The sequence below is a fragment of the Pelobates fuscus genome, chromosome 1 (assembly GCF_036172605.1).
Source record: "Pelobates fuscus isolate aPelFus1 chromosome 1, aPelFus1.pri, whole genome shotgun sequence".
Lineage (NCBI taxonomy): Eukaryota > Metazoa > Chordata > Amphibia > Anura > Pelobatidae > Pelobates > Pelobates fuscus.
Window position 1 is genome coordinate 417,418,783 of NC_086317.1, and position 14,976 is coordinate 417,433,758.

At 42.7% G+C, this 14,976-nt stretch overlaps 1 protein-coding gene across 1 annotated transcript in view; it reads right to left on the bottom strand.

Annotated features, from left to right (window-relative positions):
• Positions 1-14,976, bottom strand: part of TNS2 (tensin 2) — a 140,902-nt gene that overhangs the window by 27,139 nt on the left and 98,787 nt on the right. The window contains exons 16-18 of the mRNA XM_063437851.1: positions 6,068-6,127; positions 5,769-5,885; positions 2,052-3,485 (exon numbers count right to left, since the gene is read on the bottom strand). Coding sequence (XP_063293921.1) covers positions 2,052-3,485; positions 5,769-5,885; positions 6,068-6,127 — 1,611 coding nt within the window. The remainder of the gene's footprint in view (positions 1-2,051; positions 3,486-5,768; positions 5,886-6,067; positions 6,128-14,976) is intronic.

The window sequence follows — 14,976 nt, forward strand, 5'->3', positions numbered from 1 at the left end:
AATTACCCTCCTCCCCAAATGCTCGAATGCTTCCAAGTCTAATTATGTATTTCAAGAGTACAGATAAAAATCAGCCTGTCCTATTATTTGGCTTTCAATTTATAACTTTATATGTCTTCAATAACATCAAGCAAGACATTAAGGAAGGCCAAGAAAAACAGATTGCCACTGATTTCTGATGATTATCAAACATATGCATTTACATTGTAATGCCTGACTTCATTCTTCACAAAGAATTTCAAGCTATGGACAAAACAAAACCAAAAACAGGGGGAGGAGCATGACTGACTAAATAAGTGGACGCGTGCTGCCTGGGCTCCACGCACTAACCAAGTGATTATTTTCAGCCAGCAATTCTTACAACTAAAAAGAACACACTGCGTAGAGGGCACACTGGAGGTTCGATTGCTACCAAAACCGGATCGTATTAGTCCAGATTGTCATTCCTTACCATTTTATGATCTATCAGTGCATCAGACAGCCACTCTCAAGGCGCTGAGTCCTGCTACGCTGAACGGCTTTCTGCACTTTCCCCCACTCCCTCTAGACCGGAGGCGATCATCTTACTGTATACGTGTACCACGTTGTTCCCATGATGGCGACAACCGTAACTAGCTATACAGTGGAGGCCTTTATTGCAATGTCTCTGGCTTGGCTAGAATAACTCTTTGCACAATTTTGGCACAAGATAAAGCCAAAGCAGCAGTATCTACAGTCATTTGACCCTCTAAACCAGCCTACCTCTAAGCTCCAGACCGATCTGATCTCAACACCCAGCTGGCTCAGCAACACTCAATCTCCACACAGCAGTCATGGAGAGACCCTGGGATTGATACCCCTCAGAGGCATAATAAGCCACAAAAAGAAGCATTGGGGAACAAGACAATGGCCAACGGCTTTCGGACTTTACCATCTGCAGCCACGCAAAATGGCAAATCTCACCATGGGATTCTGTGGCACCTACAAGTAGACCTGTAACCGGCACTTCCACAGCAGGGGGGGTCTACCTCCTACCAACCTGCTGCTGAGAGTCCAACAGTTTCCTCACAAAATGGAAACTGGATTAACGGGCAAGTGAAGCATGGCTGCTATCTTGTGGCAACCTCACCAGCATGGCCGTACCATATTGCGCTGGACTCTGGTCTCACAATTTGCAAATGCTTTTTAGTTAATTGATTTTAATAAAATTTGCTTTTTCTTTTTCTTCCTCTGGTCTACTCCTGTTTAATTGTGCTAGCCTGATTAATTTAGCATTGTTTATTCATGCTCAAGCTCCACTCATGCATATCTGGCCTGACTACTTTAATATAAAATTGTGCTGTTTACTTGCATGCCATCTCTACTACGGTTCTAAATATGCTTGCTATTGCGGTTATGGCACTGCACGATTATAGGTTCTCTGTATTTTCATGCACAAGAAAAATAAAGAATTACATTTTTTTTAAAAAAAACCCTATGATTGGCCATCTTGTTCACTTACACGCGGGGACAGTTCTGGCACTGCAGCCCCTCTTTTTTTTTATTTTTTTATTCATCTTTTGTTGTAAAGACTGTTTCCTCACTCTCTTTTAGATGGACAGATAAAATAATAAGATGCTGAGCAACTAAACATTTTTGACACATTGATTTTTCATTTGGCCATAATATTCTGAAAGCCCTAAAAGACAAGCCTGTTCTGTCTTCTAGGGCTGTCAATGAGTAACATCACACAGTCAGACCTCTTGAAAATGATTCTGGTTTCCCAAATATATGTATCAATCTGATACACGATGTCTAATTTGGTCATGGGCTGAGTACATGGGGTTGAATGGATAGAGCCCAAAAGCATAAGGTTTAGGTTAGAGTCAAATTCTAGTGCCCTACCATTTTAAACTCAACAGCTGCCACGGTTTACACCCAAACTGACAATCTGGTCCAAGAAAGACAGATGGACAACATAAAAAGGAATAATGTATGTGTTTTCAATTGTAGATTTTCCTGGCTTTCTGGAAAGTTTAAATCAATACATTAAAATCCAAGTGCAAGTGAAAAATTATCATTGAGTTACTAACCTTCATGTGGTTGGTGCACAGATGTAGGTACACTAGTGCTGTCAACAGAAACAGCTTCATCATTCAATCTTCTGGGTGCGGGATTGGATGGAATTATAGGAGATACAGAGCTTGAAGGTGGAGCCTGATCTTCAGGAGGATTGTATGGAGACACACAGGATGGAAATGACGGAGAACCATAACCACTTGGACAGTGGGTAGGAAGGTAGGTAGGGTGCAGAAAATTAGGGTAATTATGTCCATAACCACCTTCTGTGAATTGATTATAACTTAATGTATCCTCTCCATGTGGTGTTGGGTACCCATAATGCATTTTAGACTGGGGCATTTGAAATGGGGGAATGTCATGATTGAGTTGCACACCTCGGTTGTAAGATGGATTTAAATGTAATTGATGTTCTCCACGATGAAATGGTTGCATTGGAGGAATCTTGGCCTCCTCCAGAGGCCATATGTTGGGTGCAGGATAGCAAGCTGAACTCTGACAATGAGAACATGGACATAGAGGGAACAAAACAGGTTCAGAAGGAGGCCCTTGGCACAGGTATGGTCGTGTATCTCTCAAACTTCCTCGCTTTGGTGGGCTCTGTGTCTGGGTTGGATAATGTTGAGGCCCCTCAGAGAGTGAACGGTAAAGTCTTCTCCTTTCTTGTTCGCTATAAATACCTGGATAGTGGGCAGCTTGAAGTACTGCTGCAGGGCCTGGAGCTCCTCTGGGTTCCAATATGCCCTCTGTCCTGAAGTAAGATCTACTTGGTGGCCCCTCAATATTGCCAGGGGCATATCCCAACCTGCAAGAACAGTGTCTAGACAGGACAGGCCTTCTTTCTTGAAAGACAGCAAGTCCTCCAAACTGCCCCATCTCTTCCTCCATAATAGCTATCTCACGGTCTCTCTGATTACCCCATTGATTTTCACAGGGTACCTCTCTCTGTCCTTCCCAGGATGAAGACATTAATGGCAAATTTTGAGATGTTCCATCATCTCCTGCTCCTGGCCACCCTGATGAATATAAAGGCCTTACATCTCCATTAATCTTTGTTTGAATGTTTTGGTTTGCCCCTTCACGTAAACCAATATGCTGTAAGTCTTGTGGTTTCGCATTCATTTTGTTTCTCTGATTTCCATTTTGCATTCCCACTTCATCATTTTTCCTTACCTGGGAGTACTGAGACTCCCCATCCTGTTTTACTGCAACTCCAAACCCACCCAAGAGTCTCTCTAGATCTTCTCGTTCAGCTGGCGTAGGCAGTGGTTTTTGGGGAGTTTCTTCCAGTCTCTCCGTTGGAGCAGAGGAGTGTCCAGAGTCACTGCTGACAGACAAGAGACGCCCATGATGTTCAGGGCTTCCATTATTCGATGCTAATGGAGTACTCTTCTTTTTCACCCGGGCATACAGACTGCCATCTAATGGACCTCGAGTGTGACTTAGATCTACAGACAGAGACATGTTTATCACAAACATAAGTTTCAACAAATATATTAATGCGATTGGCACATTTTATATTGAATATCACCTAATTCTCTAAGCTTCATATCATTTCAAATAAAGATATACTGATACGATCACATTTAGCTAAATCTTTTGTTCTCCAATCTCAGTTTTCTGAAAAAACAAAAACAAAAGAAAACAGAAAAAAATATACAGATATGTTCCATTTGACAACAGCGGCAGGTGGAGAGTTTGACTTGGATGGCTCATCTGTCAAAGCATAACGCAGATGTCCAGAGGTGAGCTCCGGTTTGTAAAATGGGACTCTAAGCAATGTATCCACTAGAGACTGTAGCATATCATTGTACTCAGTATGGCGCTTCATATCTGTGGCACTATCCTGCTTTTTTTTTTTTTCTGAAGCAGTTTGCCAAAAAACAAACAAACAAAAACATCTCTCTCTTTGGCACCAGACAACTTCTTTTCAGTCACACTAGTAATGTAGGAACTACACTTCTCCATAGTCAACTGCAATTCCACCCAAACACAACGACAACCGTAGGCTGAAAGCATAAGCATGTTTGTGATAAAGGATACAATTTATTTTAGATCTGGTGCATATTTACATAGGATTAACATCAGGGTCAAGATCTGTTACACTACTTTGTAAAGAGATCAAAAGATTACACAATACACTATTTAAATGGCTACTGCACAGCTACCTTGTGTTAGCAAGATTACATTAGGCACAATCTGGAGCAGACACACAAGTTGATGTACGTTTCCACTGATGAATTTGTATTATGTTCTCCGCACAAAAATCCCTGATCTGCAATACCCACCAAATTTTAAATGCAGAAGACAAAAATGCATGCATTAAAGTCAATTACAATATGTCCCCTTGTATCACTGACAATACCACCTTGCTTGTTGCATCCACAAACACGGGTGAAGAATGAGAGAATATTATAAGGCAGGTAGCTCGTACTTGGGGCAGATGAACGAAATAATCAGCATGGTATTAAAAACTACTACATCTACTGCCATTACTTCAAACAGAAATAAAATAAGTCTATTTAATTTGGGATGAAAATCAGCAAATATAATACAGAACTGATCATAAATTTTATACCGAACTCCTGCAGCGGTCATCATTACAGACTATTTCCTGATCTTGTCGCTGGTCCTCACACTATGCTGCACTTTGCCGCCATACTGCCATTTGCTCTCTAACCAGTGAGGAGGTTCACAAACAACACATCCGTATGCCCCATGAAAGTTTAGGAGACTATTTTAAGGTACTAGCGGCAGTGTCATGCACAGGCTCCTGCAGCAAACCAGCAAAGGCAATGTTAAATCTGAATACATATCCCAATTCAATATTGAAGGCCACAACTGTACCATTGCACAGAGTATTGGAGCTACCGTTTTAAATCCCATGCTAAATAAATGCAATGTTCAGCTTTGCTTTGGTCTACATTAGCAAATTCATATATTCATAAATTCTGTGAACATCTGTCCATCTTTTTCATTGAACCCCCACCCCCTCTCCCCACAAAAAAATAAAGATAAAATATTTATGAAATGCTCATATTGACTGTGTTGGAATTTCATTGAAATTCCAATGCAGTCAAAAGATATAGCACTAAGTGTGTGAGAAAGTATAGCACTTGCGTGGGCTATTGGCAGATGAAGCACCAGTAGCTCAAGAGGATACAGGTTCAGGTAAGTAAAACTCACATTTCCCCGCATCCCTGTGGCCTCCGCAGTTCAAGTGGCAAAGTTACCATACTGCAAAATATCTAAAGACTCCAGAAGGCAAGAGAGTAACTTTAAGGGTTAAATCAATAATTAAATAAACATTCTGGATCATTTTCTTTGATCCAAAGAACCTTCTCTAAGCATGTCCTTTATTTTAGAGCAACACCTACAAACGTTTATTAGCAGATTGTTTTACTACGCAGATTGTTTTTCTACAGTCTCCATGAATCATTTCCAGAAACAACAGTATACACTAACTTCAAAGTCTTCCATTTAGTCTACACTCACCATACTCTTAAGTCACGTTAATGCTATTCTGCATTTTTCCAAAAAAAAAAAAAAAAAAGTTTAAAAAAAAGTACACAAATACTGGTGTGGGAACCAAGTTCATCTGTTAATACTGTGAAAGGAAGTGAATAATAGACGGAGCATCTGCCTCAGGGTTAGTTAGGTTTATGAGTGAGTATAATATAAAGATACATCTGCATCCACATAGATTCTCAAGAAACTAGTAAGTAACTGACCCTCCAGGCTGTCTTCATGGTGAGCGTTGAGGTTCTCATAGGAGTCAAAACGCACGAGTGGGTCGGTGATGTCATAATCTACTGAAACTGCAGGATCATTATGGAATTCCTCGCGTCCTTTAAATGGAAAGAAGAAGAGAGACATGAGGAGGCGAAGAAACATGGAATGTGTCGATAGATAGAAATAAAAAACCAAAAACCGTATGAAAAAATTAAAGAAAAGAGCATATTACTTTGTATATGTACACACACACACGCCCATATAGATCTTTAAAAAACAGTTTTTATGCCAATCTCACCTTTTGTTTTTTCATTTCCAAATATAAACTCCACTGTGGCACTCTCTGGGAATCGGTCATCTTGGTGAATAAGAATAGCATATTGAAATTAGTACAGGAAAATTTTTGCATTATAACATTGCACTGGGCAGAGACGAAACTAGAAAACACGAAAATTGCCCCCTGCCACCCACCCATACGTATACGCTCCCCCTCCACTCCCTCCCAAAAAACACACAGACAAACAGACACAAATACAGGGACACACACACACACACACACACACACATTGATATATATATATATATATATATCAAAGAGATGTGGCTGCACTCACGGAAGTTTCTTAAAACGTAACTTTTATTTAATCCATAAAACCGATCGACGTTTCAGTCCAGCATGTGGACTTTCATCAGGATGAAAGTCCTGATGAAAGTCCACATGCTGGACTGAAACGTCGATCGGTTTTATGGATTAAATAAAAGTTAAGTTTTAAGAAACTTCCGTGAGTGCAGCCACATCTCTTTGATATATGGATACACAGCCCTGGTAATGCACCCGTTTTTTTCGATATTTGTGTACAACTTTGGAATCCACTGGCAGCCTGAGTGCAAGGTCCTGTACATATACATATATATATATACATATACATATACATATACATATACATACATATACACATATATATATATATATATATATATATATATATATATATATATATATATATATATATATATATATATATATATATATATATATATATATATATATATAAAGGAAAAGTAGATAGCACTCCACGGACTCACTTTGTTTAAATATAAAATTTAACTTTTAATGCTCCAAGTTAAAAAAATCGACGTTTCAGTCTGACCAATCAGACTTTCATCAGGACAAGGTTAGCAATAGACAAAGTTCCACATATATACCACACCAAAACCCCTAATCAAACAGTGTACTCACCACACCTGGCTGGGTGCAAGCCCCCACAAGCCGTCCGGTCAATTGCCCCGCCGAAAATGCCGGTCGCGTGTGGATGACATCATCACACATCGCGCACGCGTCCGTCCAGCGCACAGCACTGAGGGGAGCGTCTCCATGGCAACCAGACGCTGTCCTCTCTTAGCGGGCGCGGACCGGGGTTTACAGGGTCTGCCTCCCAGTAAAGCAAAGTGTGGTCAGATTCACCAAATACCAGGATAAAACAGTGTCGTTAAACACACTTAAAAAAGAAAACACTCAATAATATACATAATACATGTTACACGTAAAAACAAATGTTAAAGCTGGGGGACTGTCTGAAAGGCCCTGTCTCGGACATGCAGGGTATGGCTACTCTCTTAAAGGAACATCTAATCATGAGACAATTATGTGTGAACTATCTTTCTACATTTTAAGCACTAACACTGAAGGAAAATGGGGGCCACACCAACACACTTCTATCTGTTATAATCCTGCCAGTCACTTCAGCTGACTGGATAGTGAATAGTGTGTACCTATGCAAAACCATATGTCTGCATTTAATTGTATAAGCACTAACAACCCCAATTGATATCATGCTGTACATCCCCTAGCTACTGGTCAGACTGAAACATCGATTTTTTAACTTGGAGCATTAAAAGTTAAATTTTATATTTAAACAAAGTGAGTCCGTGGAGTGCTATCTACTTTTCCTTTATATTTTTGCCAGACAAGCACCCGGCAGTGAATATCTAACCACAGTGAGTGCAACACTACTTGTATTTTTTGTATCTATGTTTGGCGTTTGGCAAGGCTGACCGTGTATGCACCCTGGATTTTTGGTTTACATTTGAATTTCAGTTAAAATTGAAGATTTCTCTATATAACCGTACCTTGCACACCTTTTTGGATTATTATTAATACCGATTGGAGCATAGCACTGGCCGATAGCGAGTGACTTTTCTCATGGAGGATTTTTTTACCCTAGCTGGGGGACTGACCGAACAGGCCGAATTATGGCAATATAATGACATTGACGCAGAAAGGATTAGATGGTCAGAAACCACAACAGATTTACCCAGTACTACCACGTTACGGGAAATTTATTTTGAACTACTCAGACTGAAGAAACGTGAGACTGATCTGGATTTACACGGATTATTCTTATCAGAGTATCATAAGAAACTACAGATCCCGAGGGGCTTTAGAGTGAAAAACGTTCCTACTATTGGGAGACTCAAGCCTAAGGTATGCAGGAAATGGGTGGCCGTATTGAACAAGTGTTCTCTTGATTTGATGCTGGTGATCATAGAGGATGTGAGAGAGGATCTGGTCCAAATACGGAGAAGAATCACAGAACTTGAGACACAACAAACAATCCTCTTGTCATCTGTAGAAGCTGCACCAACCCTCTTGAAATTGGAGGAAAATGTGAAACAATATAAAACGGATTTGGTACGCTTCAAAAGAGAGAAACAGGAAAAAGTAGCGGCTGATTATAAAGAGCACACTGTGTACAGGTGGCTGAGTGGACACAGTGAACGTCCTAGGTTTGCAAGGAAACGTAAGTTCATACGTAAACCACGACAATTCACTATTGATAAAACGTCGGGGGAGTCAAATTCGGAGTCTGACACCTATCCTGAGAGAAGTACTACCTCTGAGCCTTTTTTAGAAGGGGCACAAAAAGAAGTTACAGGGATACGGACGAGGAACCAATATCGGAATCTGGCACCAGAAAGAGGCTCATTACGAGACGGGGCCAGAAGGGGAGAACCTTCTGGGGGAAGAGGGAGGCCCCCAAGATTCCAGATGTGATACCAGTTTTCAACATCTCATCCAGAAAACTCCTTCCTGATGAACTCAATTTACTTAGCAAAGGGTTATCCTTTGTCCCCACTAATGGACCTAATCAACTCCAGTGGGAGAGTGAATTATTCAAATTCGGACGCACTATGCGACTCAAAGATTTCTTCAAAAACCATCCAGCACAGGCAACAGATCAAAGATCAAAGTTTAAACCTAAGAGTACATTTGATCCAATATCCAACCAGGCCACGATCAAAACTTTTCTACGTTCAGTGGAGAAGGAAGCAAGAGATATTTTTGGCATACAGCACAAGTCACACTCTAATTGCACGGCCAGGGACAGAGAGATCATCACATCGTTGTCTAATGACAGCAAAATCGTTATAAGACCAGCTGACAAGGGGGGAGGCATAGTTGTTATGAACTATGTGGATTATCGTGAAGAGATTCTTAATCAATTGGGTGACCAGCAAACGTACCTTCAGATCCCTACGGACCCCACGGTGCAATTGCAGAACCATTTGGAGAGGATACTCAGAAGAGGTCTGGAGGCCGACTATCTAACTAAGGAACTATATGAGTTTCTGACACCATCAAATCCAAGGACACCCATTCTGTATACCTTACCGAAAGTACACAAAAACATCGAAAAACCTCCCGGTCGTCCCATTGTGTCAGCCAAAGAGGGAATCCTGGAACCGATAGCCCAATGGCTTGACTTTCTCATGAAGGAGACAGTGGTCAATCTCTCAACATGTTTGAAAGATACACCTTCGTTCTTACGACTAATCTCTGCAGTGGACTTACCTCCTGAACCAGTGATGCTCTTGACTTGCGACATCAAGAGCTTGTACACTGTCATTCCTCACCTTGACGGCATAGCTGCTACTAGACAAGTACTGGCACAATCCCCACATTACCAGGGTCCACCCATCGAATTTGTAATGGAACTATTAGAAGCAGTGCTAACATGTAATTATTTTCGCTTCGAGAATACTTGGTATCGCCAGATAGCGGGCACCTCAATGGGGGCAGCCATGGCACCCATGTATGCCAACTGTTATATGTATAAATTCGAGACGGAACATATCCTGGAACCATTCAAGACCAAAATATTATTGTATGCACGCTTCATTGATGACCTGTTCCTCATAGTGAGAGGCGATCCAGATACCGTCTCCGACATGGTAGCCATAATCAACATGGCGAGCCCCAATATCGAACTGACCATGACAGCCAGTAGAACCACCGTCGATTTCCTCGACGTGAGAGTGGGGATTGAAAATAGTAGAATTACTCATACCCTGTTCACCAAACCCACTGACCGTAATACACTCTTACATGCCGACAGCTTCCACCCAAGCCATCTGAAAGCTTCCTTACCATATTCCCAGTTCCTAAGGGTCTTCAGGAACAACTCAGATCCTTTCAAAGCACAGGAACAAATCAACATCATGAGGGACAAGTTCCTTGAACGGGGCTATAAGAAAGCAATCTTAGATAAAGCCTTACTGAAATGCCAGCAGCAGGAGGCAAGTTTTAACAACAAAACCCAACGTTTGGTGTTTCCGACAATTTACAACACGGCCTCCTCAGCATTGAGAAGAGTGGTCAATAAGAACTGGCGGATACTCAGCAATGACACCAGCCTTCCTAAGGAATTTGCTTCTCCGCCAATGATGAGCTATAAGAGAAACAAGAGTTTGAGAGACTTACTTGTGAAGACGGATCCTTCCCACTGCTATGACACCAAAACAACTAAGAGTAATTACGGGTGCTATCGGTGCCTGGGTTGTGTTACCTGTGGACATATGGTCCCAGGGCGTACGTTCTCGCATCCCCATACTGGCAAACAGTACACTATTAAACATCGTTTAACTTGTACCAGTGATTTCGTCATCTACAAGCTGTCATGCCCCTGCGGCCTAGTTTATATAGGCAAAACTGACTTACCGCTAAGGGAACGGATTCGAAACCACCGCTCAAATATACGGGTCGCATACCGTGACGGGGTATCAGAATTTCCAGTTTCTAGACATTTCTTGGAACTAGGACATACGCTCCCGTCACTCAAACTAATGGCGGTTGACCATATTCCATTACCAAGGCGAGGGGGAGATCGGAAGAAAATGCTCTTACAGAGAGAAATTCACTGGATCAGAACCTTGGACACGATTGCACCAAAGGGACTCAATGAGAAATATTCTCTAGCAGTATTCTTATAATTGTTTTGATTTGTTTGTGTCTAAGTTACATTACAATGAATCCAGAATACCTCTGAATCAACTCAGGAGCCCACCCTGGGGGATAGGCTATGAGCCTTCAGAGTATGGAGGAGTAAACATAGCCCTACGTGACTGAGGTATACAGTTGTGCAGGGATCCTAGCTTTAACTAGTGACCTTTTTCTCCTAAACAGATGTAGGTGAAGTGGCAGATTCCAATAGGTGATCCTTATCATTAAACAGAATAGACTTCTTTGTTGAATAACTAATCGCCTTGTGCGATGCTTAGTAGCTAGGGGATGTACAGCATGATATCAATTGGGGTTGTTAGTGCTTATACAATTAAATGCAGACATATGGTTTTGCATAGGTACACACTATTCACTATCCAGTCAGCTGAAGTGACTGGCAGGATTATAACAGATAGAAGTGTGTTGGTGTGGCCCCCATTTTCCTTCAGTGTTAGTGCTTAAAATGTAGAAAGATAGTTCACACATAATTGTCTCATGATTAGATGTTCCTTTAAGAGAGTAGCCATACCCTGCATGTCCGAGACAGGGCCTTTCAGACAGTCCCCCAGCTTTAACATTTGTTTTTACGTGTAACATGTATTATGTATATTATTGAGTGTTTTCTTTTTTTTTTTTTTCAATTTGACAATTTTTATTCTTTTTGGGGTACAGAAAGGAAAGTGGGGAAGGGGGAAATGTCAATAAATCATTACAGTATGAGCGTAAAAGTACATTTACATAGTTATAGCGTTGACAATCTCCTTTATAATCCCGCATAGTACCAACATATGTTTGCGGCTTATTTGTAATACACTTTCTTTTCCTTTTAGTTCACAATGTTACCGGTTTTATGTCCAGAGATAATTAAGGGTCCAGAACAGAAACAGGGGTGGGATGTAGATTACCCAACATCCGATCGTTTGTATATCTATATGGTGTGTCTAGTCTGCCACCTCTTCCCCATTGCATATCCCTCATCCCATCCACGTGCGGTGTTACCCCTGTTATCCTTTTGGTTTGGTAACACTGGCGTGGCTCGGCCAGTTTTTGCCCCGTCCATTGACTGTATCGGCCCCCCTAGAGGGGTCTCTCAGGTTGGGGATGTGCCAATAGGGCCTCAGGTGTTTAGTTGGCACTATTGTACTTTTGTAGGGGGAGGGGGGGGAAGAGGGTGAGGGGAGGGGGGGGGGGATTGGTGGGAAGGGGGGGGGGGGAATATCCGGCACCTTCTTTCCCCACCTAAGAGAGAATTCTTGACCTGTCCCTAGAGCTTGTGGGCTTCGCCCATCTTCAGTATGTTGCTCAATCTCGTTTTTAATGTTTGTCTCTCTAGCTTGGTGGTTAGTAGGTAGTGTTCCTATCTCTCCGTGTGGGCGCCGGGTGTCTCCCAACACAACTATTTACAATGTGGGTGTCTTTCGACACAACTATATACATCATGGGTGTCCATTCCTCTGACCTTTCTCTCAAAGTGAGCGTGGGCTGTCTCAAGTGTGCTCATATACCTCCATTTGCTATCTCGCCTTCCCCGCATTTCCCTGTCTCTCTCCGCCTACCGAGGCGGCTGTTGGCTAGTTCCTTTCCCTGGTCCTTTATTGAATCCCTCCAGGAACCTATCCCACTCATTCTTTGCGTTCATTCTGTACTCTTGCAGGTTTTGCCCTGTGTTTATTCTTGTTTCATAGTCTATGTTCATCGTAGTTTGTTTAACCACTTTGCCTACATCTGGGGCGTCTGTTTGCTTCCACGCCTTTGCTAAGTGTAAATTCGCGGCTATTAGTATGTGGAACATTGTAAATGCCTGGGCTTTGGGGAAGTCGTCTAGGGTCATAAAGAGTATGCCACACTCGGGCTCCAATGTGATAGGCTGGTGCAGAGCGGTGGAAAGTATGTTGCCTACCTCTGCCCAGTAGTTTGTGATGCGGGGGCACGTCCACCATATGTGGTACATCGTGCCTTTCTCTCTCCCGCATCTCCAGCATTGCACAGGTGTATGGGGGTAAATAGTCGCAAGCCTGACCGGCACCATGTACCATCTATAGTGTATTTTGCGCAACAGTTCCAGGTGGGAAGCGCATTTGGATCTGCCTTTGTGTGCTTTAAATGCTTGCTGCCAGTGTTCGTCTGTTAGTGGTTTGCCTATATCCATTTGCCATGCCTCCTGGAATTTCTCTCTATCTCCGTCAACCGTGTCAGTCAGTGCTTTATATATGGTCGAGATTATCTTTCTTGGAGTCATTCTGGCTATACACATCCGTTCAATACCCTGTGCTTTCTTTGGTGTGAGTACCCCTGTGTCATGTTCTAGGAGCGACTTAAGTTGGAGATACGAAAACAGTGATTGGGGCGGTAGGTTATACCTGCTCTGTAGGTCCGGGAAGTGCAGTAATGAGTCGTTTTGATATAGGTTTTTGACTATCGTGCATCCCCCTTTTTCCCATGGTTTATAATTGAATGTAGGGTTGGCTATGTGTATGCTCTGAATCGGGGTCGCTAGTGACCACTGTTTATCGTAGCCTACCAGGCGTTTGGTTGTGTCCCATGTTCTCAATAGTAGTGAAGTGGTTTCGGGAACCTCTTTTGGTAGTGGGCGTATGTGGTGGGGTATCCAGAATAAGTAGTGTAACCCTTTTGGGCATGCCCCCGTCGATTCTATGTCTACCCACTGCGGCCTGTCGACTGCCTTGTGTGCTTGCACCATTGTGGCTAGTAAGGTCGCCCTGTAGTATGCGTCTACATCTGGTAGCCCCAAACCCCCTTCTGTCACTGGTTTGCGCAATATTTTTCCTGCTACTCTGATTTTGCGGTTCGCCCAGACGAATCTATTTAGGGTTTGTTGTAGTTTTTGTAGGAAGATTTTGGGGAGTGGGATCTGCAACGTGCGCAATAAATACTGTATTTTAGGCATCACCATCATCTTGATGGCTGCTATCCTTCCCACCCAAGACAGGTATTTGCCTTCCCATGTTTGTAGGGTATCTATTATGTCCCTCCTGAGTTTCCCGTAGTTGTGTTCATGGAGTCCAGCTATCGTCTTTGTGATCTTGAGGCCTAGGAAAGTGAGATAATCGTCCCTCCAGTCTAGCGGGAACGTGGCTTTTAATTGTGTAGTGATGTGGCTCGGTATCCCCACCCCCATTGCCTGCGTCTTTGCGACATTCAGCTTATAGTACGACTGATCTCCATATAGGCGGATCTCATGTAGCAGATTTGGTAGTGACACCTGGGGTTGTGTGAGTGTGAGCAGGATATCGTCCGCGAATAGGTTGGCCTTATATTCGTTGTTCCCCACACTCACCCCATGTATGGAAGTGTTTGCTCTAATGTTTATTGCCAGGGGTTCTAGTGCAAGCACGTACAATATCGGGGACAAGGGGCAACCTTGCCTGGTCCCGTTTGTGAGCTTAAAGGGCTCCGATAGGAATCCGGAGTTCAGTACTTGCGCTGACGGCGCGCTGTACAAGGCTTTTATTACTGCCGCTACTTCCTCTGGTACTCCGAACCGTTCCAGAACCCTGTGGAGGAATCCCCAGTGCAGACGGTCGAAGGCCTTTTCTGCATCCAGGGAGACCAAGATCCCCCCTCTGTCCTGGGTGTGTATTTTATGCAGTAGAGTTATGACCTTTCTGGTGTTGTCCGATCCCTGCCTCCCTTTCACGAATCCCACCTGGTCGTTGTGTACGATGTGTGGTATTACCGATCCTAGTCTCGTGGCGTATATTTTCGCGAGTAGTTTAGCGTCTGTGTTTAAAAGTGATATGGGCCGAAAGTTTTGTGGTGTTGTCGGCTTTTTGTTTGGTTTCGGCAGTGTTACTATGTGTGCTAGTAATATTTCCCTGGGGAGGGACTGGGCAGCGATTGCCTCGTTGAAGGTTTTGACTAGGTGAGGTGCTAATGTGTCTTTAAATTCTTTATAATATGCGTTG